The 27,573-nt window shown below is 42.5% G+C and overlaps 1 protein-coding gene across 2 annotated transcripts in view; it reads left to right on the forward strand.

Annotated features, from left to right (window-relative positions):
* The first annotated feature begins 202 nt into the window (after positions 1 to 202).
* IQGAP2 (IQ motif containing GTPase activating protein 2) overlaps positions 203 to 27,573 on the forward strand; it is a 131,466-nt gene continuing 104,095 nt past the window's right edge. The window contains exons 1-2 of one of the 2 annotated variants that reach the window (XM_035100066.2): positions 203 to 575; positions 26,181 to 26,280. In XM_035100066.2, the coding sequence (XP_034955957.2) occupies positions 524 to 575; positions 26,181 to 26,280 (152 nt within the window). In that variant the 5' untranslated portion in view covers positions 203 to 523. The remainder of the gene's footprint in view (positions 576 to 26,180; positions 26,281 to 27,573) is intronic. The other variant, XM_035100065.2, reaches the window with a different exon arrangement.

Here is a 27,573-nt window from a genome sequence, read left to right on the forward strand (position 1 = left end):
CTCAAGGAAGAGCTGAGCGCGCCAAGGAACAACGAGCTAATCTCCCGCCGCCGCCGCTGCCTGGCCCGAGAGGGCGCCGAGCGCTCAAAGAGGCGAGCCAGGTAAAAGGGACGAGTCCTGGTCGCGAAGGAGCGAATCAGAGAGGGGGAGGGAAAGCAGGAGGCGAGAGCCGCCCTTCAGCCTGCGTCCAACTTCATTCACGCGCGGCGGCGGCGGCGGCGGCTGCAGGAGAAGGAGGAGACGAAAGGCGCGCCTTCCCGCCTGCTCGCCCTCTCGCCTCAGGTTTGGTGTCCGCCGACCGACTACCAGAGACTGGGTCCCCGTCGTCGGCTTCTGAAGCTTCAGGCAGCGGCTGCGAGGACGACCGAGACTGCCTGGAGGGCTGTTGCGGAAGAGGCGAGGAGTGCGCGGCAGGAACAGGCGGCTCCCCCTACTGTGCGTGTGTGTTTGTGGAGCAGCGGCGGCTGCAGGACGGGGAAAGAGCGGATTATTCCTGGCTTCGAGAAGTTTGTTAGCCGGGAGAATGCATTATGAGGAGCCCTCTTCGCCGGCCTTGCAGAGACCGCGCTATGGCTGTAAGTACCCCGGCGCTGACTTGCCTCTCTTGCTGCCAACTCACTTTATTGATTACATTTGGGTTTGCGCCAAAATGGAGCACCTAGCCGGGACGGCGGCGTTGCACACGCACGCACGTACAGACACGTTTCTGTCCCCCCCTTTCCTGTTTCGCGGGGTTCTGGGGAGAGACTCCCGAAGCGCTCAGGTGTCGAGGCCACCCTTGCCCCACAGAGGGACACGTGTGCGGGAAGGAGAGGTGTCCTTGGGGGCGCTGTTTGAGGTGGAGGCGACGGGAAACACCTGTCGCTGGCTTGTTACCTGAGCGCTTTGCAGGATGGTTTCTCTCCCTGCGCGGCTCCAGCAGGAAGGATTTCATAGGTCAAGGTGTCACAAGCAGATGGCGCGGTGTCCGTGTGGCTCCAGTAATCTCTCATCAAGCAAGCAGGCTGAGAGACAACTTGCTTGCTTGCTTTTTGAAGACTCTTCTTAGATGGAAAGGAATCTGATGTTAAATGCTCTTTTAAGTTGTGGGGGTTTTACTGGTGGAGAAATAGTTCTGCTATAGTGTACATGCAATTTGTTAAGGCAAGGATTCCAAACACAAGGGAATTTGCCTGGAAATAAGCTCCTTGAGATCTCTAGAACTTACTCCCAAACAAGCATCCACAGAGGTGCTTAACACTGCAATCCTATACATGTCCATTCAGAGCTAACAAACTCCATTTAGATAAATGGGACTTAGGGATGTGAATATATGGCTGTGATCTCAGACTACAATCCCTATAGATATGCCACGCAGGGAGTAATGACCAATTGATTTCCCCAACAGAAGCTACTGTGCAACATCTCATTTTACACATGCATTTGCAAAATATGCAAAAACACACACACACACCCTGCTTAGCACTAAGAAAATGTGTGATTAAAAATTATGTACGAAGCGGTTCTAATCTGTGTGTGCCCGCTTCCCTAATTCCTCCTAGAAGCGAAGGAATTTCTGGATTTGTTTTATCTTTAGGAGCCGGAAGTCTGCACCATTAATCAAAAGATCTTTGCTATTACATCTGAAGGAGATGCAAAGTTAAATTAGAGTAGAATGTGCTTGTATCATGTTTTATGCCTGAAGAGTTTACGTTGGGAGGGTGCTGAGAACACAGAGTGCCTTGACATTGTCTCCCAGCTATAATTTCCACTGCACCTTGGCAGGGAGGAGTCATGACAGTTAACTGCTGCTCTGGCTGGGCAGCAAAGGTATGCCTGTTGTTGCAACTGTTTACCCCCCCCTCCCCAGCTGAATGTGCTATTAAACTTGCAATACTGCAACAGGCAACTGCAGTGTTCTCTGACTGTTCCTATTCCTTGAAATGTTCTACATTTGCCTGGCAGAGTTTGAAAGGGCTCTTAAAATTCTAAGAAGCCTGTATCAAAATTTTAGCTACAAGCCCTGCACGACCCCTGGGTGTCTCAGCCTCAAATGGTAAAGCATATAGAATGCCCATAACCTTGCCTCCAGGTGCCCCACTGATGAAACCTCCAAGGTTTCAGAACAGCACTGTGCAGTTTCATAATAAAGACACCTTATTTTAGAGGACCTTTGCTTACCGGTGTTGTGTTGATGAGCTCACAGTTCTGAAAACTCAGCTTTCCTTAAAACTTTTGAACTGGTAGGCTATATACTTTGTTCCTTGGTTTGGGGAAGCTAGCTATCCTAATTCACAAGGCTTCTATGACCTTGATGACTGCTGACACTAACTCACTTGGGTAACATGCAGGAAAAGCACATAATGATATATTGTTCCTCTTCCTCCTGCTGCCCTGTCCCAACCTGCATTAATACCACCTGCTGCTGCTGTTGAGATCCCCAAGAGGCCATGATTTTGGCTGAAGTGCGTGCTCTTTTCTCTGGCAATAATTGCCTGCAAAGCATACCACGAGGCTCCATGGCAGAAGTTCAGAGTTCTCCTTCAGACTGAGCCAGGAAGTGGTTTGAGGAAAAGATGTACCTTTCTGAGAGTGATAGCAACGTAAAGCTGCGAACAGAGGAAACAGTTGTTCTTCTTTGGCAGAACTGAGCTAAGGGAACAGTTTCCAAGAACAGTTTTTTAGCCTCTGCTAGTTTCAAGTGTATTGAATACTATGCATTGTATTACTCATGGTAGCAAAGTGACATGCAAAACCAGAAAATCCCAGTCATAGAGTAACTAATAAGTAGCTTACAAAAAAGGTGATCTTTGGAAGAAGCTAAGCTCAAAGTCCCATCTTGCCATGGCCAAGTCTTCTGGACTTGCACCTCATTTTCCTGTAACCTGATTTCCCCTTCTCTAATGGTGGTGGGAAATATGTGCTGACATACAGAGCAGAGCAAATAAACTGGTCCTGACAGTTTGCAATGCTTGGGTGTTCCCATAATTGTTTTTTTTTTAAAAAAGTTATTCGTACTTACTCAAATGTTATGTTGTGTTGCATGGCTGTTAACTCTTCCAGGCACCAAAAGAATCTTATTGTGATAAATAACCTGATGAGTTTTTTTTATTCATAGTCAAGAAGGGTACACCTGCAAAGTTATATCACAACTCTTCTGAAGCAAGCTAGTTGTACTTTATGAATGTAAGCAATTTTGCTTTTCATTGACAAGGTACCTTGATGGTAACAGCCAGTGTGGTGCAGTGGTTAGTGTGTTGGACTAGGACCCGGGACGTATAGGTTCGAATCCCCATTCAGCTGTGAAGCTCACTAGGTGACCTTGGAGGAACAGATGAGATATAAATGTAAGAAATAAATAAGAAATAATATATTCATTCTCACAAAAAGTAGAGGTTACTCATCAGATAGGGAACTGAGGCAGGAGGCAATGTCTGGTATTAACATGGAGGCAAGCACAGTGAGCAGCAGTGGCTAAGGCCAACTCACTGACAAGTGTGTCTGCCTTATGTTGCATGCACATCTTCTTATGTGTACATGTTAAAAACAATGCAGGAAATGGCCTTCTGACCTGCCCATAGTTACTCACTGAAATGATCTGAAATTTAAGCCCAAGTCTGCTGAGCTGTTAAACCCTACACTTTGTCACTGGAACAATACCAATACAGTTATTTCTGACATTCAATTCTGTTTCTGACACATGCTTTACATTATTTGCTAATACGTTTTTGCTGTCAGTTGCCAATCAGACTTGAGTCAGTCTAGCTAACTTGTTCTATATTTGGAGATAAGTGTTTTGCAAAGAAAATAAGAAAGGCTGTAGGGGTTTTAGGTTCTCCCCCACCCATTCCCAAGTCTTCTTTAATTCATGTTATATTTTATTTTTAAAAATGCTGTTGTTGTTATAATGTAGATAAATTAAAATTCCACATGGACTTGTGCATTGTAGTTTACTATGTTTTTTAATATGAACATACTGATATTTTAAGAGTTGTTGTGGCAACTGAGAGCTTTTGTAACTCCAGAGGGGTAGCCGTGTTAGCTTGTTGTATTAAAAACAACAAGGAATCTTGTAAGTACCTTGAAGATTAAAACATTTTATTATAAACTTTTGTGGACTGGGGAAAACTTTATCAGATGCATGAAGCGTCTTCCTCAGTTGCAGGTTTTCAGGCATGTTTTATTTCCCTCTGATCTTTTTGCTTAATTTGGTGTTCATCTTTAAGTTGGCTGGGGTAGAATGTGTCCTTTTTGTGTTACTGCACTTTAGTTAATAATTGTCTGATATATTGTCTGATCTTTCATAAGAGCCTGTTTTATCACATGCTCTTTACTTTTGAAGTGCATTTTTTCTATGTGAGCGTATGCCATAAATTAGTTTCTCAAGCGTTACAATATGTTAAGTGGCCATTGTAATGTACTTGATTGCTTGAGATCAGTTGAATCCTGGAAGGAATTTTTTTATTTTGAGATCAGTTGAGTGACTGATGATTCGAGGTGCAACAGCTAGTATGGAAGCAACTGATGATTTCTCAGTGACCAATGATTTCTGGAGGACTCTTTTCAAGGGCCTCTCAAGACTCCTGTCACTGCTTGCTGAGGTTGGGCTGAGATTAGTGTTCTGAAGAGGAAGTGTGTGTGGCAGAGAGAACAGTTCCGTAGATGAACTGTAGCCAGCAAGTTAAGTCAGGGAGGAAGACGTCCCTGTGTTTTGTATGTCTGTTGTGACTAGCTAGAAAAATGAACTGGAAAAGGTTGCTTTTTCAAGCTAATGTTGTTTCTGCTGTCTGGTTTTCCATGCTTAACATGTTTGCAAATTCACTGATTATGGTAAGGAGAGAACACTTGTTATAGCAAGTGAATGTGCAAATATTGTAAGCATGGGGAACTCGACAACACTGCATTGATGCTAGTGTGCAACAGTGCTAGCAAATTCATTAGCTAATGCTATGGTAAGTGCCCTCATCCCAGCCTCACCTCTTGCCTCCAATGGTTGGTGAGGCCCAGACTCATCCTTCTTCCTGATCTTGCAAGAAGCTGTCCTGATGTCAGTGGTAGTGGGCTGTGGAAGGTATAGTTAGAGTGTAATAGCTGGTCACCATCGGGGGCAGGGAGTCCTAGACGTTTGGTCCCTGTCCACTGCCCAAGTCCTCCCACTCCTACAGAACCTCTGGTAGCTTATCCATTGAGCCTTCTGGTTTGTTGGGGTTGCTAGTGAATGCCAGGTCAATTCATGAAACCATGCTTATCTATGACTTGATTTTGGGTGAAAGGACAGACCTGGTGTGTACTACCAGTACTACCTAACTCAGCTTTGTGCATCTGGGTACTTGATACAGCTCCAGACCAGACGTGTGTGTGTGTGTGTGTGTGTGTGTGTGTGTGTGTGTTGTTGCTGTTAATAGAAGCACCATCTCCTTTATCAGAAAACCTATTGATCATGGGATGACCTTAGAGGGTCTGCTCCTGGTGTTGGGCCAGAAAAATGGCCAGTGGATGCTGCTGGCCTATTGAAAACCCAGTGACATCCTGAGTAAGCGAGCTGAGGTAGACTCAGGTGTGGTGTTGCGGGACTTAGTCCTAGGTGACTTCATATCCACATGGAGGTTCAAGACTTCATGACAGCTATGGGGCTGCCTCAAAATAGTCACTGATGCAACATATTGGGCAGGGCACACCCTTGACTTGGTCTTTAATGTGAGTGATATGAGGGATGGACCAAAGATGGCCGTGAAATGCACTCCTTGTAATGGTTGAACCCCCTGTTCAGATGGCCCACCTTTGGAGACTGATGGAACCTGAAGGGTTCTTGAATGATCTGGGGGATCTTTCAGAGGAGAAAGACAACAATCCTTATGCAATAGGAAGATGAAATGGGCAGCTCCTGGGCAGCCTCCTCAGTGTTGTAGAGACTGAGCAATTCCTTGATATTCTGGGGAGTTCTGAGGTATGAAGCAAGCCAGACGAAGGCTAGCGCACAAGTGGTGCAAATCTCACTCCAAAGCTGACTGAACTTTGGCTAATGCACATAATTGTGCCAACCACGTGGCAGCGTGGACTGCAAAGAAAACTTACTTCGCAGCTTGCATTGCATCCTTTGGTAGCCAACCAGTAGAGTTAATTTGTACAGTCCAGTGGTTACTGACTCCCACTGTGGGGGAGGAATCGTTGGAGGATTTGAGGATTCAGTGTGACCAACGGGCTACACAAGTTGCTTGACTTCATGGAGGACAATGTTGGCAATTGCTATTGGCCACCATGGCTATGTTCCACTGTCAGAGGCAGCACCTGAAGACCAGGTGCTGAGAATCGCCGGTAGGCTGAATGCTGTTGTGCTCATGTCCTGCTTGCAGGCTTCCCACGGGCATATTGTTGTCCACTGAAAGAACAAGATGTTGGACTAGATGGGTCTGATCCAGCAGGACTCTTCTTATATACTTACTGCAGTACTTCAGAGTGACCTTGACCCTGCAGTTTCAGATGCAGTATCTAATGCCATAGTCTAAAATACTCTAGTATTTTCTTATTTCTTTTTCCTCCACAATAACTTCACACACTTTTACGTGTAGAAGTATATTAGGGAACCCCCCCCCTAATATGTAGAAAGTACAACCTTGTTTTGAGGCAGCCTAGTTTCATCTCCAAACTCATAGGTGCCTGAGATGAGTGTTAGGAGGTGAATGAAGTGAAATGAAAGATGACCGCCACAATTTCAGTAGCCATGCAACAGCATCACTTGTGACCATCTTTCTTTTAAAATAGTACTCATGCTTGACTTCGTGCTAAGAACTGGATAGGCTGAAGTTCTTGATCCACACTGCTACAACTCTTAAAGGATATACTTTTTAAAAAATGCAGAGATGTATCACTTGCTCTTAAGGAGCTACAGCCATTAACCATAACACTTTATTTCAAGCATTGTTCAGTCAAGTGAAGCACTTGATGAAAGTTCTTTTGATTTCACATTGGGATACCGTAATTTAAGCACATGCTTGGCTTTCCCTTTGAGAGCCATGGAACTTGTTTTTAACTTGTGTTTTAGTTGTGTCCACTGCTTGAAAATGTATCGCTATTTAAATACATGGTTCCCAAAGTGGATAAGCGGGCAACTTTCATATGTAGTAATGGATTTATCAGGTGAGGAGAAACCTGAATGGAATAGCTTTTCTTCTGTAAAATAAAATAGTCAGCTGTATGTGTACTTTCTAGGTGTACCCAGTGTTTTCCAGTTATTGCGGGTTTCTTCAAACAGTTCTCAGCTAGGTACAAGTATTGATGACTGTAATTTGGCAGCCAGACATGTTTATCTTCACCTTTTTTTATTCGTAGTTAATGAGTAACTGCTAAAAGAAGATGGCCACATACTGTCTGAATTTTACTGAATAAAAATACCTTAAAAGCATTGACAACTAGTATCATACCCCTGTCCTGAATGGCTAAATTTGGTGGTCTCAAAATCACATGAAAAAGTAAAGGAAGTTGTGCTGATTCATCAGAAAAATCCAGAGTTAGTAATTAATGCCTTTGTTAGGCCAACCATAACATTACAAAATCACAAGGAAGCTCCAGAGCTCTTCAATGGCCTGGATCAGGCATAGGCAATCTCGGCCCTCCATATGTTTTGGGACTACAACTCCCATCATCCCTAGCTAACAGGACCAGTGGTCAGGGATAATGGGAGTTGTAGTCCCAAAACATCTGGAAGGCCAAGTTTGCCTATGCCTGGCCTGGATGGTACATTTCATCATCCTAATGCAAGTTCTGGAGTATTCAAAAGCTTACTTAAATATAATATAATTAAATATAATTAAATATATCTGCCAAGCAATAGAATCCTAAAACTGGAAGAAATGGACTAGGTACCTGGTGAAGATGGAAGTTTATTTTTTGAGAGCTACATGCCCTTCAGCTGTCCATGGAGGCGCAGGTTAATTCTGTATCCAGGGCAGCTGTTTATCAGCTCCATCTGGTACGCGGGCTCAGACCCTACCTGCCCGCAGACTGTCTCGCCAGAGTGGTGCATGCTCTAGTTATCTCTCTCTTGGACTACTGCAATACGCTCTATGTGGGGCTACCTTTGAAGGTGACCTGGAAACAACAACTAATCCAGAATGCGGCAGCTAGACTGGTGACTGGGAGCGGCCGCCAAGACCACATAACACCGGTCTTGAAAGACCTACACTGGCTCTCAGTACATTTCTGAGCACAATTCAAAGTGTTGGTGCTGACCTTTAAAGCCCTAAACAGCCTCGGTCCAGTATACTGAAGGAGCGTCTCCACCCCCATCGTTTTGCCTGGACACTGAGGTCCAGCGCCAAGGGCCTTCTGCCGGTTCCCTCGTTGCAAGAAGCCAAGTTACAGGGAACCAGGCAGAGGGCCTTCTCGGTAGTGGCACCCGCCCTGTGGAATGTCCTCCCACCAGATGTCAAAGAGAAAAACAACTACCCGACTTTTAGAAGACATCTGAAGGCAGCCCTGTTTACGGAAGCTTTTAATGTTTAATAGATTATTGTGTTTTAATATTCTGTTGAAAGGTGCCCAGAGTGGCTGGGGAAACCCAGCCAGATGGGCGGGGTATAAATAAAGTATTATTATTATTCCATCTTTGCTAACAGGGCCGTCTCAAGCAGGTCAGGCGCCGTGGCGCTGAGGCACGGAGATTGTTCTGGCGCCCCTGCCCTCACAGCGCGCAGCGCGGCTTCGTCGCGCAGCGACCCCCCTGCCGGCCCGGCGCCCTGGCACCCCGCGCCACCAGGACTACACCTAGACCCAGGCCTGTTTGCTAATATAAGAACTGCAAGCTTTATTCTTATGGTGGTCTCTGGCACATCTTTGAAGAACAGTGGGAGCAGTGTTTGTGAATGTCAAGTGCAATGACTGCCCTGCCATTCTTAGAACCCAGTGGTCCAATCTGCCCATAAGGTAAACCAGACAGACTTGAAGTGGTGTTCTTTCTTTTTTGGAGGGGGGGGAGGAAGCACTTGCAATACAATAAAATCAATTATGAGAAATAAAAAAGGCATAAAAATACAATTTAAAAATCGTACCTCATCTAGCACAGCACATTACAATTGCTACAATAGGCAGGAAAGGCATGAAGTGGTCTTCTAAGGTCCTCGGCAGTTTTCAAGAGGTTGGTTGGTGGTAGTTCGAAACCACTGGAGTAGAACAGGCTATGAAGGGAGTATTGTTGTTGCTTCCTGATATGAACTGTGATTGCTTCATAATTAGCACTTGCACATGTGGGAACCAGAAGATAAGAACAAAGACCTGATAACGCTGCATAGTTCTGATATCCATATGTGATAATACGTCAACTCTGCTTTTAATGCTTCTGTCCTATATTGACTAGGCCCTTGCATTATTTTGTGACGTTCTTCCCTGGGTGATAACTTTTACCATGTCATTTTCATGAGGTGAGTTGTGCTTGTGAAGGAGTCGCCATAGGGCTGTCCCCTTTTTGGTTCCAATGTACCATATGGCTATGATCCAGGTGACCAGGTCTGCCACCTTCTTCCTCACAGAGAGGAGTTGTTTAAATGTGAGCCACAAATGTGGTGCTGACCTTTAAAGACCTAAATGGCCTCGGCCCAGTATACCTGAAGGAGCATCTCCACCCCCATCGTTCAGCCCGGACACTGAGGTCCAGCGCTGAGGGCCTTCTGGCGGTTCCCTCACTGAGAGAAGTGAGGTTACAGGGAACCAGGCAGAGGATTTTCTTGGTAGTAGTGGTGCCGGCCCTGTGGAATGCCCTCCCATCAGATGTCAAGGAAATAAACAACTATCTGACTTTTAGAAGACATATGAAGGCAGCCCTCTCTAGGGAAGTTTTTAATATTTGATGAATTATTGTCTTTTAATCTTTTGTTGGAAGCCGGCCAGAGTGGCTGCAGAAACCCAGCCAGATGGGTATAAATAATTTATTATTATTATTATTATTATTATTATTATTATTATTTATTTATTATAGCTGTGGGTTGTGTGATCTGCCTTTAGCTATTCCCTCTCTTCTAACTTCCTGACCTTTCATGTGTGGTCATTGTGTCTTTCCTTCTAGATGGGGAAGAAAAAACTTAGATCAGGTTTCCATTTTTTTTTAATCCACTCATCATTTTAAATTACAGAATTAGTAGCCAGTTTGCACAACCACCTCACATGGTATTCTGTAAAACATAATGAATTTACATTTTGGTTTGTTAAGCTGCCAAGTGTCTTTAAATTTGTGGTTTATATAGTAACTGAATTGAAATTGAAACAAGAAACATGTCAAACTTGTTAATTTGAACAGGTGTCTTTACTACATCAACATGCATTTGTTCAAATATTGGCCATTGTGGAAAATTGCCGCTTAGGAGTGGCTGAAACTGTGTGATTAAGGCATTACAGTTTAATGACAAACTTAGTTGGTCCCTAAGGTGCTACTGGAAGGATTTTTTAAAATATTTTGTTTTGAGTTTAGTTTTATTCAGTGAGAGTTGGTCGGGGCCTGCCCACAACGCCACCTCCGTCGCAGGCACAGAAGTGGGTTTCTTTGTAGGTGTGATTTGATCCCTGCCTTCAGAGGAAGATCCTTTGCACCGCTGGCTTCATTTCAAGATGGTGATGCAAAGGGATATTTGGGGTTACAGCAAGACATGGACTGTATGAGGCTCTCTCTCTCTCTCTCTCTCTCTCTCTCTCTCTCTCTCTCTCTCTCTCTCTCTCTCTCTCTGTGTGTGTGTGTGTGTGTGTGTGTGTAGGTGGAAAGAGAGAAAAGCACTTCCATAATCAATTCTCCCCTGCCTTTTTGAGCGAAATCTAATGTTATGACTATGAGGCCCAACAGAAGTGAGTCCAATGACACAAGGGCAGGTTTTTGTGGGTAGGGGAAAAATATTTTCTTAACCAATGCACAGCCATCTTGCATTTTATGTGCCTAGATAAAAAAAACTGCTGCTGGCATTGTAAATAGAGCTGTCAGGGTGAAAAGACAGGTGAAAAAATCAGCAGACAAAGCTGTCCTGTGAAAGGGAAAGCTTGGCAACAGGTGACTTCTGTGGATTTTTGGGGGGATTTCCCAGATTTTGGAGTGAGGAGTCTTTTGCAAAACCAATTTAGATTACAACCTCACTACAAACTGACAGCTGGCATCAAGCCATCCCTTTCTCATGACTGCTTTAATCTGAGATGGTTAGTGATCCACATGTAGTGATGTTGCTGAATTTTGGGATGGGATTCAGGTTGAAAATAAGGGATGTTCTTGCTATCTTAGCTTAAAATCCCTTCGAACTTTGGTTTTAGGCTTGCCTTGCAAATAAATTTGGGGTACGTGTTCCAAGCTGCTTCTATCCACATTCCCCAAAGCTTAGCTTTCTAGCAGCAGCATTCAGGAAGTGGGCATGAACGGGGGGGGGGGGCTGTTCCTTTAACCTTCATTAGGCCTGAAAGCCTTTTTGCAGGAATTGGTAGCTTGCAAAGGATTACAGAGTGTTAAAGATGTTCGTGTCTTTATACCTGGGTTCACGTTAATAGACTTTGAATTAGAAACAATAAGTGTCAGGGAAGCATGGAAATATAAGAGAGTACCAGTTTATGTTGTGAACCACCCTTTGATCTTCGGATGAAAGACAGTATACAAATGTAATTAAATGATAAATTAAATAAATAAATAAATAAATAGGAGCAAACCAGTGTGGAATGTCGAAAAGGCTTATATCTGCTGCCAAGACACAGGACAGAGTATGGAAAAACTGGTATTGGGCTGTTGTGAGAGACTTGTGTGCTGGGGATAGATGGCAAGAAATTGCTGTCAATTTCTTGGTGGAAAACTTTGGGAGTTTCCTTGGGAGTTGGTCCTTCCTAACCTATTCTGATGCCCTTTGACTGGCCCTCTTGTTAACTTGTACAGTATTGGGATAATTTTCCCAGTTACTATTTGAGAACTTTGAGCCAGAATATTAAGAGTCTTGGAATTAGGTGTTGTAAGTAAAGCCAGAATGTTGCATCTGATTATTTGTTGGACCAATTTAAAAAAGTGATTGATATGTTGTTGTTCAGTGTGGTTCATTGTTCCATGTGGTCTGGCCCCATGCCTTATAGAAAAATGCATGTAATCGGGTTTGGGGAATGACAGGTGAGTCATTCAGAAAATTTCTGGATCAGTGCTGCTAGCCTCTAAACAGCTTCAGGATTGCTGTGGGTAATTCTGAAGAGGTTTATTCTATGTGGTTCCCCACTTCAAGTGTTAATGATGAGGGATGTGAGACAGAACCATTCATAAGTGGCAGCTGCAGCGCTTGGGTCATACAGTACCTAAATTGGCCTTCGGTCAACTGTACGAATTCATTGGGAGCCTTAGAATCTCAAAATGATTTAAGTTTCTAATTCTGATATTCCTGTTTGTGGGGGAAATGAGTTTTTATATCAATGGATACTTTGTTGGACATTATTGTAACAATTTATTTGTATAGAAAATGAAATGCAATTAAAACTGGTTTTACTTTTAATATAAGTAGTTCAAAAGTGCAGGCTTTGGAAGCCAAAGTATTCCCTCCAAACTTAAAATCAGATCAAAAGTAATCATGGAGAAAGCTGTTAGGAATTTTCAAGGTGTATTAAACGCTTATATTGAATTGGGAAGACTAAAAACCAATATTCTAGATGGGCAGCAAGTGACCTCTTGTGCTTTAAAAGGATTTGTTCCAGCTGTGTGAGTTGGAAAATCTAAAGCTTTCCCACCAATTTACCTAACTCTGAAACTCAGCAATTTGAAGTAATTCAGATGTATTGCGTCTGTAGAATGGTGCAGAGAACCATACCACTGAACTTTCCCTGGCATGTTTTAGGAATGAGAGTCTTCTCAATGATGAAAGGCTGTGACGCTGTGGTAGAGCACATCCTTTGCAGTGCAAGAGACCCCAGGTACAGTTCCTAGTTTTCCCATACAGGGCTGGGAAAGACCTCTGTCTGAAACCCTGAAGAGCCACTGTCGGTCAGTTTAGACCAGGCACCCCCAAACTGCGGCCCTCCAGATGTTTTGGCCTACAACTCACATGATCCCTAGCTAAGAGGACCAGTGGTCAGGGAAGATGGGAATTGTAGTCCAAAAAATCTGAAGTTTGGGGATGCCTGGTTTAGACAATGCTAAGCAAGATGGACCAATAGTCTGACTCAGTTTAATGCAGCTGCTTAGGTTCCTATTTATATACCAGTATTCAGGTGGCGCTGTGGGTTAAACCACAGAGCCTAGGGCTTGCTGATCAGAAGGTCGGCGGTTTGAATCCCCATGACAGGGTGAGCTCCCGTTGCTCAGTCCCTGCTCCTGCCCTCCTAGCAGTTCAAAAGCACAAACTGCAAGTAGATAAATAGGTAAGGTAAGGTATCTGGCGGGAAGGTAAACGGCATTTCCGTGCACTGCTCTGGTTCGCCAGAAGCAGCTTTATCATGCTGGCCACATGACCCGGAAGCTGTACGCCAGCTCCCTTGGCCAGTAAAGCGAGATGAGCACCGCAACCCCAGAGTCGTCTGTGACTGGACCTAACGGTCAGGGGTCCCTTTACCTTTACCTTTATTCCCAGGATAAAGTGTAAGAAAACAATCCAAACATGACACTTCAAAAGATCTATGTGCAGTAATCCAAGCAGAAGAAACCTGGAATAGCTGTCATGACAAAGGAAGGAAAAGGTATAATTGTTTCAAACCCATAGATAAGAACAGGGGTTCGGCAACCTAAAGCCCATGGGCATGTAGTGGCCCACGAGGCTTGTCTAACCGCCCCATGGTGACCCCTGCCGCCACCCCTCCTGCTTTTACTGGTGCAACGCGGCACGGGGACCAACCTCCGGGGTGATGGCCTGTGCACATGCACACGGACGCTCCTCTGACCCAGAATAACGTGTGTGCGCACACGCTCCGGCCCATCCTCCGACGGATGGAGTGTCGACCGGCCCATCCTCCGATTAAGGTTGCCGACCTCTGTATAAGAACATAGGCAGCTGTGTTTGCAGAGTGAATTTGGAGCTGATTTTGTTTTGCATATTTTTATATATGGTTCACAATAGTATAGATCCTGGATACAGTAATGATGTTCATTTAATGAACGCACAGGAATATAATAGCCAAACAAATATGGTACTGAGTTCTATTCAGATGAAATCAGTTTTGCCCATGTCACAAGACTAGAATAATGTTTAAATACTTGTTAAAAAACCAAGTTGAAGTTGTTCTGGGCACAGATTGCATGTAGCTGTGTTGATAATTTAACTGGGGTGGGAATCCCAAAGTAATAGTAGCGTGATTTTATTTTTTTCCCTTGTTGATCTTCTTTCCACTACCACCCCTTATTAAGATAAACTGAAGTCCCAAACAAGAGAGCAGGTTTTCATGTTCTATCAAAACACTTCATTAGGCTGGATGCTAAGCAAAAAAACAAAAGAAAACAAAAAAGCAGGTTGGAGGGAACTGGAGAAGGAAATGTTGTTGGGCAAGATGGGAAAAAGGCCTGAATCTGCATTTTGTAATATTCTTTAAATGGAATGGGGGAGGTTGCACAACTTGATTAGGGTGTAGAGCATGCTTGGTAGGAGGCAGGGGGGAATAATTTTAAAAATCTGAGTTTGCAGTAAAGACTAGGAACAGAGAAGCATGATTGTTTCCCCATTCAAAATATAAATACCAGCAGTTTTTCAGCTCTGTTTTTATCACTAATCTGGTGTGATACTGTCTGAGGCAAAGTAAAGAAAATGCAAGAGTTCTTATTGGCAAAGATGGAACTCATTTTAATAATCACTTTATTATTTATACCCTGCCCATTTGACTGGGTTGCCCCAGCCACTCTGGGCGGCTTCCAACATTTCAGATAGTGTACTGCAAATTTAGTCAATGGAAGTCATTGTTTTGCATAGCTACCCTAATATGAGTGACCTGTAAGTATTCTATATCTGTAGGAAAAAGCAGTTGAATGTTAGTACAGGGTACTATAGGGAGAATTCGCCTTGTGTGCCCAGAGTGGCTGGGGAAACCCAGCCAGATGGGTGGGGTATAAACAAAACAACAACAACAACAACATCCCTCCCAGGATATTGACTGATCCCTGGAATACCTTTAGGGCAGGCATCCCCAAACTGCGGCCCTCCAGATGTTTTGGCCTACAACTCCCATGATCCCTAGCTAGCAGGACCAATGGTCAGGGAAGATGGGAATTGTAGTCCGAAACATCTGGAGGGCTGAAGTTTGGGGGTGCCTGCTTTAGGGACATGTGAAAGGGCGAATATGACTATTGCTGCTTTTATACTCCATTGGCGCTTTTAGACAGAAGTTAAGCAAGGCACAATTTAGAGATGAGTGTATAAACAATGGATAACCAATATTGTGCCTTCTAGATCAGGGGTCAGCAACCTAAGGCTCATGGGCCACAAGCGGCCCATGGGGGTCATTTAAGCAGCCCATGAGCTGTCCCTGAACTGAGCTGCCCACTTGGCGAGTCCCCCTGCGCTGCGTTAAACCAGCACGGCGCAGGGACTCGCTTTCGTGGCGCCGGCACCGGAAATCGCATCTAAGCAGACGCCAGAAATTGTGCACTCACGCACTTATGTATGCTCACAATCCGGCCCACAGAGGGATCTCCGCAGGAGTGAACCAGCCCAGGCGAGGTAAAGCTTGCCGACCCCTGCTCTAGATTGTGAACTACAAATCCCATCAGCCCTGGCCACCATTGTCAGGGATGTTGAATGTTGTATTCAAAAACATCTGGAGGCTACCTCTGGTACAAAGAATAAGGAAGTAACAGAGAAGTTGAAAAGGCATTCTGTGGGGGAAGAGGCCTGAGATCAGCCTTCAGTTGTTGCGTTAAGATTTTATAACCTTCGGCTTTTGAAGCTGAGAATATCCACAGAGTGAAGAAATACAAGCATTCATCAACAAAGAGAGGAAACTTTAAATGGATATGGCATAGAAAGGAAAACCTAGCTGACAGTAGTGGAGAGATGAGTGAAGAAAGGATCAGGGGAAAAGAGTGGCAGAATACAAAATAGAAAATGGGGAATGATGAGAAATTGGTGTACTAAAAAGTAAAGCTGTACCCTAGTCAAGATGAAAGAATGCAAAGAAGTCAGAGTTCTCAAAGCAATGGTAGAAGGAAGTGAACAAAGTTTTGTGGTGTTAAACTTTTAATGATGAGCAAAATGTAAATAATAAACACCCAGACTACTTTAGAGACTAAATGGTTATTTATACATCCTTTATTTTTCTTAGTATATTGTAGCTCCCTGCACTGCATTGTAAATCACTTATGGAATTTTTGAGTTTCACATGCAACTTGTCAAAAAGTTCACTCACCCTCTCGGTGTGGCGGCATTGCAGGATGCCGGAGGCTCCACTAAGGCTCCGACGAGGGAACTCAGAATTGGCCTCCTGTCTGGAGCTGGATTCTACCCTGCACCCAGGATTGGGAAATGGGGCTGCAGGCTTGGCTATGGGCTTGGCCAGGGGGCAGGTTGACGGTGCAGGAAGACTTCCCTCTGGTCTGTGCCCTGGCCATTTAAACAGCCCGCACCTTGGAGCCCTTACCTGTTTCCCCTCACCGGATTGTCAGGATTGTCATTGGAGTGTCGTTGGAGCTGTTTTTCTTCTTTGATTTGGCCCTTTGTCTCTTCATTTGCCCAGCTGAGCGAAATCACTCAAGTTGAATTCACTGGCCATTGCTTGTCAAAAACGGAAGGGTTTTAAGATATTTCACAAAGTTCAGTTATACCTATTTAGATCCAGATTTCTCTGGATCAAAGTTACAGTCTTGCAACTCTAACTGTGGCCATAATCTCTCTCTCTCTCTCTCTCTCTCTCTCTCTCTCATCATCTGTCATCTTTCTTTCTTTCTTTCTTTCTTTTCTGTTGCGGTATTTTTTCTCTTTCCAAGTACAAGGCTGAGTTGTACAGAAAACATGTGTCTGTGACTTCCCTTCATGTATACAAGACACATGCATGTGTATATGATGGCATGGAGTTGCACTTTTGCACCACTGAAATATAGAATTATAATGGCTAATGGAAATAGATAATAGAATATTCGTTGATTCATTTTTGCATTAACTGACATTCTCCAATCCATTGTTCTAAACTTTAATCTGGGTCAATACTTCTAATTCTGTAATAGATATATAACAACGGGGGATATTTTGGCTATGGGGGCGTAATACTGGGGCCTACCATAGCTTCCCTGTTGTTGCACCAGGCCTATGTTCCTCTGCTTGCCTCTTGTCTCACGTGACCAGATTGCCTTTCAAAAGTTCTTTATTCATAAGCAGGGGAAATAACTTTCTTTAAAATTGTTCCAACAATGCCATTCTGTCCTGTGAATCAGGTTTAGGATAATTTTTATCATGTTACTTTTCTGCTAGTGGTGACAACAATCTTGAGCTGCAAAGTTTTGTAAACTATCCCTATAAAATTGAGATGCAATTTAACCTGTCTACTTAGCCTTGTCTCTCGACATTTCAGCATCAGCCAACTGTTTTATAAAACTACTATTTGGTTTTTAATAACTGCCTGGCCTCCGTCCAGTAGTGAATTACCTTGGAACTGCATAGGTTCTTAATTCATGTGATCACCAGCTAAATACAAATTGCCTCAAGACAAGAGGTGAAAGTTCATTGGCTTATTTTACCAGTAACATTCTGGTTTGGCTTTTGTGTGCAGAACTACATTGAACAACAGCTACTTTAACTCTGCTAGGATAGCTCCATCAGTAGATCATGTGTCTCTTAATCTCTCGTGGGTTCGGGCCCCACGTTGGACAAAAGATTCCTGCATTGCAGGGGATTGGTCTAGACGACCGTTGTGATCCCTTCCAACTCTACAATTCTATGATTCTAACACAGGAGAAAGCAACAGAACACAGCAAATAGGTTTCAGAGTGTGTACGTATCATCAGCTACAAACTGGAAAGTAAATAAAAAAATTCCTTCAGTAGCACCTTAAAGACCAACTAAGTTTTTATTTTATCATGTTACTTTTCTGCTAGTGGTGACAACAATCTTGAGCTAAATAAAAACTTAGTTGGTCTTTAAGGTGCTACTGAAGGAATTTTATTTTGTTTCGACTCAGACCAACACGGCTACCTACCTGTAACTAAAACTGGAAAGTAGTTTTGTTCAAATAAATGTGGGAAGCCACCTACACCCACACTTTCTACTTCCTCTTAAATCTACCGAACACATTTGCAATACCTGGTGAATTTACATTTTCCCAGTGCTAACAGAGAGCATATGGTATTGCTTACTGAGATAGTATAGAATCATAGAATTGTAGAGTTGGAAGGGACCTCTAGGGTCATCTAGTCCAGCCTCCTGCAATGCAGGAATCTCAACTAAAGCATCCATGACAGATGGTCATCCAACCACCGCTTTAAAACCTTCAAGGAAGAAGAGCCTACCACCTCCCAAGAGAGTCTGTTCCACTGTCTAACAGCTCTCAGTGTCAGAAAGCTTTTCTTGATGTTTAGTTAGAATCTCCTTTCTTGTAACTTGAACCCATCGGTATGGGTCCTACCCTCCAGAGCAGGAGAAAACAAGCTTATTCCCTCCTGTATGACAACCCTTTAGATATTTAAAGATGGCTGTTGTATCTCTTCTCAGTCTCCTCTTTACCAGGCTAAATATGCCAACTCCCTCAACCGTTCCTCATAAGGCTTGGTTTCCAGATCCTTGATCATCAAAGTAAAGCAACCTGTGTCTTATTCTATTTCAGATAGCAGGTGGGGGTCCAGGTGAAAATGCTTCTTTGTACGAAGAGATTCGCTAGATGTAGAAAATTAATATGGCAGTGTCATGGGTTATAGCTCTGCCCAGCCAAGTTGCCACTACTCCTTTCAACAACATGCTAGTTTTTTATGTTCACTGAATTTCTTTTCTGTCAGAAGTGGTACAGCACAGATACAGATTTATGGCTTAGATATACCAGTTGCACTAAGATCTCTGTGCTGAAAATTGGAAATAGTTTGTAAGGCATTTGTTTATTTGTTTTCTTGCTTTATTGCCCACCCTTCACCATAAGGTCCCAGTGTGGGTCATAACAATTTAAAAGGCAACATTAAATGCAGTTTAAAACTGCTACAGTATGACAATTTGCCAGCACTATTGCAACAATATGGTTTTGGTATTGCACTTGTGGCTTACCATGAATGTGTGGGTGACTTTTAATTCACTTCTCCCCGGTGTGAGTGGAAGCAACAAACCACTGACTTAGTGTTGCATCCAGAATGAGGGGTCATGGTTTGTTTTACTCCCTGGCTTCTTGGCCATGGTTTGTTTAAACAAAGCCAATCACATACTGTACCTTGGTTTGGTATAAGTAGTCAGGCATCATAAGGAGCAAAGCATATGTGATCTATGCATGCATGGTGAGCTGCTAACTGAGGTTTACTGTGCCATGTGAAGACGGCCTCTGTGCTTGTTTGCTTGGATAAGAAACTGGAGGGTGGCACAGTGTGGCTTAATAGGATATGTGTTAGTCTGTACCACGTCTTCAGATGATGTGCTGAATGGTGCCTAGACTAACATGCATCTACCGGTAGTTAAATGCAGAGATGTGTTTGTAGGCTTATCTTTTGCTGCAGATGGTTATGTAGGGATTCTTCTAAACAAACCTATCAGCACTGTATGGTTCTTCCTCACTCCCCCCACCCAAGAATCTGATTGCATATCAACATTTATCATGTCCAACATCCATCAATAATTCATTGATGCCTTCATTATTATGTAATATAAAGATATTTTGCATAGGTTAAATTTAGCAGAGTAGAATGTATCAAAGCTGCCTGTTTCATGAATCTGATCTTTTGCTTTCTTACTTCCTCTCTTCCATTCTTCCATTCTTCTCTTATCCCTCCCTCGCAAGATGCCTAGATACCAGGGGTGGGCAAATTATGACTTTGCCACATTGATATTTTGAATATTTTGTTGTTGTTTTTTTAAAAAAACTTCCATTGCTCAAAAAGCTCAACTTTATGTTCAGTCTACATGCCTGCCGTGCACCCTGGTTGCCATAGCAATGTGGAAAAGCTCTAGTTTTCCATGTAATCTGCTTCCTCAAAGAGGCCGAGCTTTCCTCAAAGAGGCCGAGCTTTTTAAAATAGGTATTGATAATACAAAACATTTCTCCTCCAGTGAAACATACTGAAATGTTTCGTTCGTGTGTGGTGTGTGTAAATCCTTCAATTGCTGGGGGCTTGATTCAGTCAACAATTTAGGATTACTGCTGAATAGTTCTATCATTGCACTTAAAAAGGAAATTTCTTCAACTGGACGGTAGACTAATGCTATCTGTTCAAAATATCTGGCACATGAGTTATGCAGAGAATAGTTAACAAAGACTGAACGTCAACAGCAACCTTATGGCATGGTGGCAAAGTTGTAATCTTGAAGTAGTATATCTCACAGAGGCCTAGCATGTGGCTGGGCTGGGGGCCCCTCTACCCAGGTGCTTCTTTTTTTTGAGAGGGCATAACCAGGTGCCCCCATGACAGGCTCCCTTGTTGAGGCTGGAACCGTGGGGAGGGAAGCCGCACCTGGGCTGTCCCTGATGCCAGTCATCTGACTGGGTTGCTCTACCCAGTTTGGGAGGCTTCCAACAAATCAAACACATTGATTTGTATGCAGGAGAAGGTGGCATTTCAGTCCTTGGTATCTCCACTTAAAAGCTCTTGAGGCAGGAAAGACATTTGCCTACAACTTTGGAAAACTGTTACCATTTAAGAGTAGACAAGATTGGACTGGATGGACTAGTAGCCTGGCTATAAAGCAGTTTTATATGTGCAGGGAAGGGCTGTAGCTCATGGCAGAGCATGCAGAAGGTCCCAGGTTCAGTCCCCAGCATCTCCAGATAAGGCTTGGGGACTTTGTCTCAAACCCCGGAGAGCTGCTGCTAGTTAGTGTAGAGGCAGTACTGAACTAGGTGGGCCAATGGCCTGACTTTGGTACAAGGCAGCTTCCTACATTCCAGCTGGGTTAACAGTGACTTTGAGATTTATTAACATGATGGACACACTTTAGGTGAGCTCAGATGGTTTGGATATATGCCCAGTGGGGTTCTTCTGAAAGGCAAACCCAAATGCTATTTTGCAGAGACAAAGTAGTGTATAGGATAGAGTGACTTGGAGGAGCACCAAGATTGCAGTTTCCAAAAGTAATTTGGTGTAATGCAAGAGTGGCTTTAGCTAGGAATATTGAATCCTCAGACCTCTCTGAATATGCAGAGCTAGTTGCACGGTTCATTGGATCCAGATCATCATATATTTGGATCCTGGGAGGAACTGAAATATTTCGGTAAATTGTTTTGTGGATTATATTTAAGCACTGTTGTTTCTCTCTCTTTCTAATGCCTGCCGCTTGCCCTTGTTCCTGTTACTTGTAGATTTCTAGATGCAGAGTCCTTTGTCTAAACATCACAATGGAGAGTATTATATGTCTATCATCTCTAGTCTTGTTCATCTTATCTTGCCTGACTTCAGGATTTGTCCTTCCCTCCTTCTTGACTCCTTATGCTGCATACAGCTTTCATGATTATATAATTGAAAAGCTAGTTAAGAAATGAAAGTTACCTTGCCTAACCCACTAGTAATCAGTACAGAGAAAGAATATTGCATACAGTATAAGTTAGCACAACCTAATCTATTTTGAAAGTTGTTTTGGTTGTGCACCACTAACAAAGAGATAACAAATGCTCTAGCAACTAATAATTTACTACAGTGGAATAAACTCTACTTTTATTAACTTGAGTTGTTCCCTGTTGACTTAAACTATAAGCTGATTGCAGCCAAAGTGTTTTGCTTTTACCAGAGGTTGTTAATTCTGATGCCAAAATATCACAAACTGTGTGAACAGAGAACCCAAATTCTCCATGTGGAACTAATAAGATTTTAATTGCTTTTTTTGTTCTGATTTTGCATTGTTTTTGTTTATAATTTTTGCTAAGTGCTATGGGTACACATTGGCTGAAGGGCAGTTTTCTAATAAATAAATTGGCAAATAAATTGACAGCAGTTCTGTCAATTTTGCCGTTATCTGATGACTTTTTGTGTGTGCACATTTCTATTTGCACTTGATGCCAGAATTGCCAGCTTTGTTTTTTAATTGACTTTCTTAAATTTGAGGGTTTGTGTAGTTCTACCTACCTATACAGTCATACCTCTAGTTGCATTAGGTTCATGTTGCGGATTTTCGGGTTGCGAACGTGGCAAACCCGGAAGTACCGGTATATACTTCCAGGTTTTGCCGCATGCGCAAAAGTGTTCTGCATGCTTCACACATGCGCAGAAGCATTCTGTGTGCTTCGCACATGCACAGAATCACTGCTCTAGTTGCGGACTTTTCGGGGAGCAAACAGCATCCCAGAACGGATTGTGTCCGCAACTAGAGGTACCACTGTACACACAAACTTGATGCAGTGAGCTGGTTCAGCCAATTATATATTGTTCTTATCTTGGCTTATTAAATGAAGTATTTCACACAGTTTTGAGTAAACTGCAATTTTAACCTGGAAGTCTCTAATTAACCATAATCCCTTTCCATTCAAATTTGGGGATTATTTTATACTTTGAAATATTGTTTTCATATTTTGACTTGTTAGCCACCTTGAGTTCTCAAAAAGTAGACTGGTTATAGGATTTTAAAATAAATACGTAAATAAGTATGGTTACCAGCTTCAGAAAAAGCCAGGATATTAAAACCACAATTTGAACTTGGTTTAATATCCTGGCTTGTTGTTAACCTGGTAACCAAGTTTCCTGGTTCATACAAAACAGGAAAGTGGTTAATTGAATACTTCCTGGTTACGCTATGAAGAGCAAAGATAAGGGTTTGCATGCATGGATAAAATACTCATTGATATATTAGCTTCTTAAACCAACATTTCATTGTCCTTGTAGGAGGGGCAATGTAGTAGGAAAAATAAAAGATCATGGAAGCACCCCCCAGCTATGGGATTAAAAAGCAGCTGGGTGTTTATAGTCACAAGAAACCAGTGGAAGCAAAAGCTTTCCTTGGAGGAACTGGACATGGAAGAAGGGATTAATTTCTTTCATGAGCGCAAATAAGATAAGTCAACAGGTGCAATGTCAGCCAAACCAGTTGCTATGGCAACAGCCCAGTGCTACCTATATAAATGATTAAGGCATGTCAGTCAGTGAGTCTGTCCATGAGTCGGTGCTACGCCTTGGAATTGCTAGAGCAACAGAAATTCTTTCTACTTGTACATATCATATCTGCAAAGCCTACAAGCTGCATGTATATATCAACGTCTGGAACAGTATTACTGAAGTCTTCTCTTCTGCAGCAGTTCCTGTGAAACTGTCAGTCTGAACACATTCCTACCTTCCATAGCGCTTTTCAGTGGCTTATGCTTATCTCAGCAACAATGCTGACATATTTAGGGTTGAATGGAGGATTTCATCATATCTAAACAGTGAGCTTCATGGCATAACAGGCCTTGGTGGTACAAAGTGCCTTCTATCTACTTTGGCAGGTGGCCCAACTGCACCCCTATCTAGACAGGGATAACCTAACTTCTGTTATCTATGCTCTGGTAAGCTCTATGTTAGATTACAGTGGTACCTTGGGTTACAAACACCTCAAGTTACAAATACTTAGGGTTACAGACTCCGCTAACCCGGAAGTAGTACCTCAGGTTAAGAACTTTACCTCAGAATGAGAACAGAAATTGCAGTGCGGCGGCAGCAGGAGGCCCCATTAGCTAAAGTGGTACCTCAAGTTAAGAACGGTTTCAGGTTAAGAATGGGTCTCTGGAATGAATTAAGTTCGTAACCAGAGGTACCACTGTACTGCAACACGTTATATGTGAGAATTGTTTAGGAGCTTGGTGGACCCCTTAATAATTTTTTTTGCCTGTTGTAGCATTCGTAATGTGCAGTGCCACATGCTGCATTATTTTTGCATTAAAATGTGAATTCCAAGAATTCAGATTGTTATACAATAGAATTCTGTGTCTTTCTGGCTCCTAATCCTCTCTCTACTGCTTTCTAGTCACTTCCTCCCATCACTTCTAGTCTATCCCTGAGCAGCCACTGCTGCTGTTCACAGTTGCTCTGTGCCTATTTTTCCACCAATAGGCCGTGGGCCACCAGAATGAAACTTGCTGACCAATTTCAGAGAAACTGGGGCAAGGTTGAGGTGGTGCACAACTTGCTGGTGGCTACTGATGGCTGCAGAAGTCAACAAGTGGGTGGTTCCTTCTTCCTCTCGTTCTCTTCAAAACCAGGAGCCCACTTTGTGAGGAGGCTTGTAGACATTGCACAGTGCTACTGTTTTGATCACCCTATAACAAACACTGCTCCTGGGTTGGGGGGGCAGTGTTCTTTACCTGGAGGTCATATTTTAATGTTTGGGGGTTTATTGTGTTTTAAGTAAGAGAAGGAGGAGATGGTGGTTTGGGAATATGGTCTTGCCAGTTAATGATTATGATTTTGTATTAATTGTAAGCTGATCTGATTGTGATTTCATTTTATAACATTTGAAAGGTGTTTTACCCTAGAATATGCCTCTGGAATTTGGGGTTGGGAACTGCTAACACCAAAAGTGGGACCCAGGCCCCCTATGACATGCTGCCTTAACCTTGGCTAGGAGGAAGGAATAGCAGGAAAGTAGGGTTGGGGCTGAAATTTTCATTCCCTCCCCTGCCCACCAAACTTAATGGACATTTTGTTTGTATGTTATAAATAGAAGAACCATTGTTTACACTCCTCCAATTCAATCTAACTTTCATACTGAGGCAACCCTACAGTAGTATTAAAAGTGCTTTTAAATTATAGAGGCAAAGCTCATGAAGCCTCTTTGTCTATGTATAATCTATAATCTGACAGTGTGGAGTCACAAAGATGTTATTTCAGGCAGAGACAAATGGATAACTGCTCAAAATATTCATGTAGCTTCCTCTCCTCTGCAATCATAAATTAGAAAGCCATATTGTTGTGTGCATTTGGGAAAGATTTTATCAAGTCCCACAAAAGTGAGTATATAACTTTACTTCACAATTGGTGAATAGAAAAAAAGGGATTAAAACAGTTTGAAGCCTGTTTTAGAGACATTCAGTGTTCATAGGTATATTGATAGCTATCCAAAGATAGTTGGATGATAGATAGATGATTGGGCTATCTATGATTTCCAGTATGCCTCTGAATATCATTTCCTGGGGAACGCAAGCAAGAGAATTACGTTGCTCTCATGCCCTGCTTTGGGATTTCCAGAAGCATCTGGTTAGCCACCGTGGGAAAAGGATTCTGGATTAGGTGACCTTTGGTCTGATCCAGAAGGGCTTTAAAAAAAAAATCTTAGGGCAGAAGTGATTGCTTCTGGATGTGGAGGTTCCATTTAGCAATGTATCCCAAAACTAAATTCATTGGTAAAAATGCTTCCAAAATTAGTAGATTCAAATGGCTCCAGGAAATGAGCAGAACCGCATTATGCAGAGGAAAGTGAGAAGGCCACAGGGACGGCAATGCTTTATACTCCTGTTATGTGGATGATCATTAGGTTTTGATAAGATCCTTCTATTTTTCTCCTTACAGAAGCAAATTGGAATATGACTGAAAGTTGCATTATTTTACTACACTTGCTTTGAATCTCCAAATCTATCATTTCATGCTGCCCTTAAATATCATTGACCTTAAATATTTTATATTCTACTGTTTTGTAGCTGAAGTTCATAATGCCCTCTTAATTGTTAGCCTTTGTTTACATTTCTACTTTTGAAATGCTTGTGGGTAAATAATATCTCACAGTTGTTCTGGCTCAAGATTACTGCCTTTAAAAAGTGAATAAACTACAGTATATATTTTAATGGGATGAGCATTCTTGAAATGATTAAGTTTGTATCAACTATCTATACAGAATGTTGAAAGTACACTTTGCAAGTTTGTAAGCTTGTTTTGAAGCAACTGTTAATTTTGGGTGCAAAGTATTCGCATTTTCAGGATTCCCTCTTCCTTCTTTTTATACTATATTTCTTTTTAATATATGTTAAAATATACATTTGTTTAACATGTAAATTATACATTTGTTTAACATGTAAATCTAAATGTAGGCATTAAGCTGAAACTAATAATGTCCAATTTATAAAAAACAATTGCATATATTTAACAAATTATTCCCTCCCTCCTCCAAGATGCAATTGTTACTCTTCATTATGTGTAATTAGACATGATTTTGTATCTACAGCTATTGTGGATGATGCACGGCTTTCGGCGGAGGAAATGGACGAAAGGCGACGTCAGAATATCGCTTATGAGTACTTATGCCACCTAGAGGAAGCAAAAAGGTAATGATGACATTCCTTAAGTATATTAAAATCAACCTGTTGAGGCTTCTGTCTCACCTTTTCCCCCTCCACCTCTTTCCCCCTTTTCTTCCTAATGTCTCACCAAATGAAACTCATCTGTAAAAAATGTTACTTGAAAAAAGAAGAAGAGAGAGACATGGCACATACTTTTGTAAACCAAACCAAGAAAATCTTTAATAAAAATACATTATATATATATATATATATTTAGAGAGAGAGAGAGAGAAAATGACATGTTGGTGTGGTTTACTTATAGCACTAAACCAGCATTTTACTGTCCTGGTCCCAAGCCCCAGATGTGGTTTTGGGCAGCAAGCCCCTTCAGTCCCTGCCAGCACTGCCATGCATAGCATTAGGCTCACGTGATCCACCTTACCGCTCCTCTGCCCGCATGATACAACCTGAGTTTTATAAGTCTCTATATAATGGGTTACAGGTAGGTAGCCGTGTTGGTCTGAGTCGAAGCAAAATAAAAAATTCCTTCAGTAGCACCTTAAAGACCAACTAAGTGGTGGACTTCCATTTTATGTGGCTCAATGTGGTGCCTTCCATAGTTCTAGTTACAGGTAGGTAGCCGTGTTGGTCTTAGTTGGTCTTTAAGGTGCTACTGAAGGAATATTTTTTATATAATGGGTGTGATTCATCTGAGGAATCCACCCTGTCAGTGGAAGTCCTATGCTTCCACAACAAGGTTTCCTGATTCTCCTCTCTGTGCCCCTGAAATTGGCTCTGTTCAATGTAGTACCATGCTGAATTCCACCAAGAGTCTCCAGATGAGTCCCTAAGACAGTCCTCATTTCATATTTCCTTATTGTATGGGGCTGATCCATTTCCATTGCATTATTAGTAGCAGAAACTTCTGCAACTGTGTGATAGCACTAGTTGGGATGGTTGGAACTTAATATGGCTGTATCATTTTTTTTATTATTGGCATTATAACTCTGCCATACTTACAGTGCATTTCCCCATGCTAATATTTTATTGGGGTTTTAATGGTAGCCGTATGCAGAAACCGACGTTTCTTTCCACTACAGTTGCAAGATGTTTGTGGTAATGGCCCATTTAGACATCAATATGTATGTAAAGTTAGTATTATGTTTGCTTCAGTGTGCATAGTTCCCTACTCAAAATTTAATTTAATTTATTTACTTTCTATTCTGTTTTTAAGTTGAAGAGAACCTCTTTCTCTACCCACTTTAAGCAGGGTTGCCATATTTCAAAGAGTGAAATTCCGGACAGAGTTTTTTTTTGGCAGAGTTGCGGAGCTTTTTT

The sequence above is a fragment of the Zootoca vivipara genome, chromosome 11 (genome assembly GCF_963506605.1).
Source record: "Zootoca vivipara chromosome 11, rZooViv1.1, whole genome shotgun sequence".
NCBI classification, from domain to species: Eukaryota; Metazoa; Chordata; class Lepidosauria; order Squamata; family Lacertidae; genus Zootoca; species Zootoca vivipara.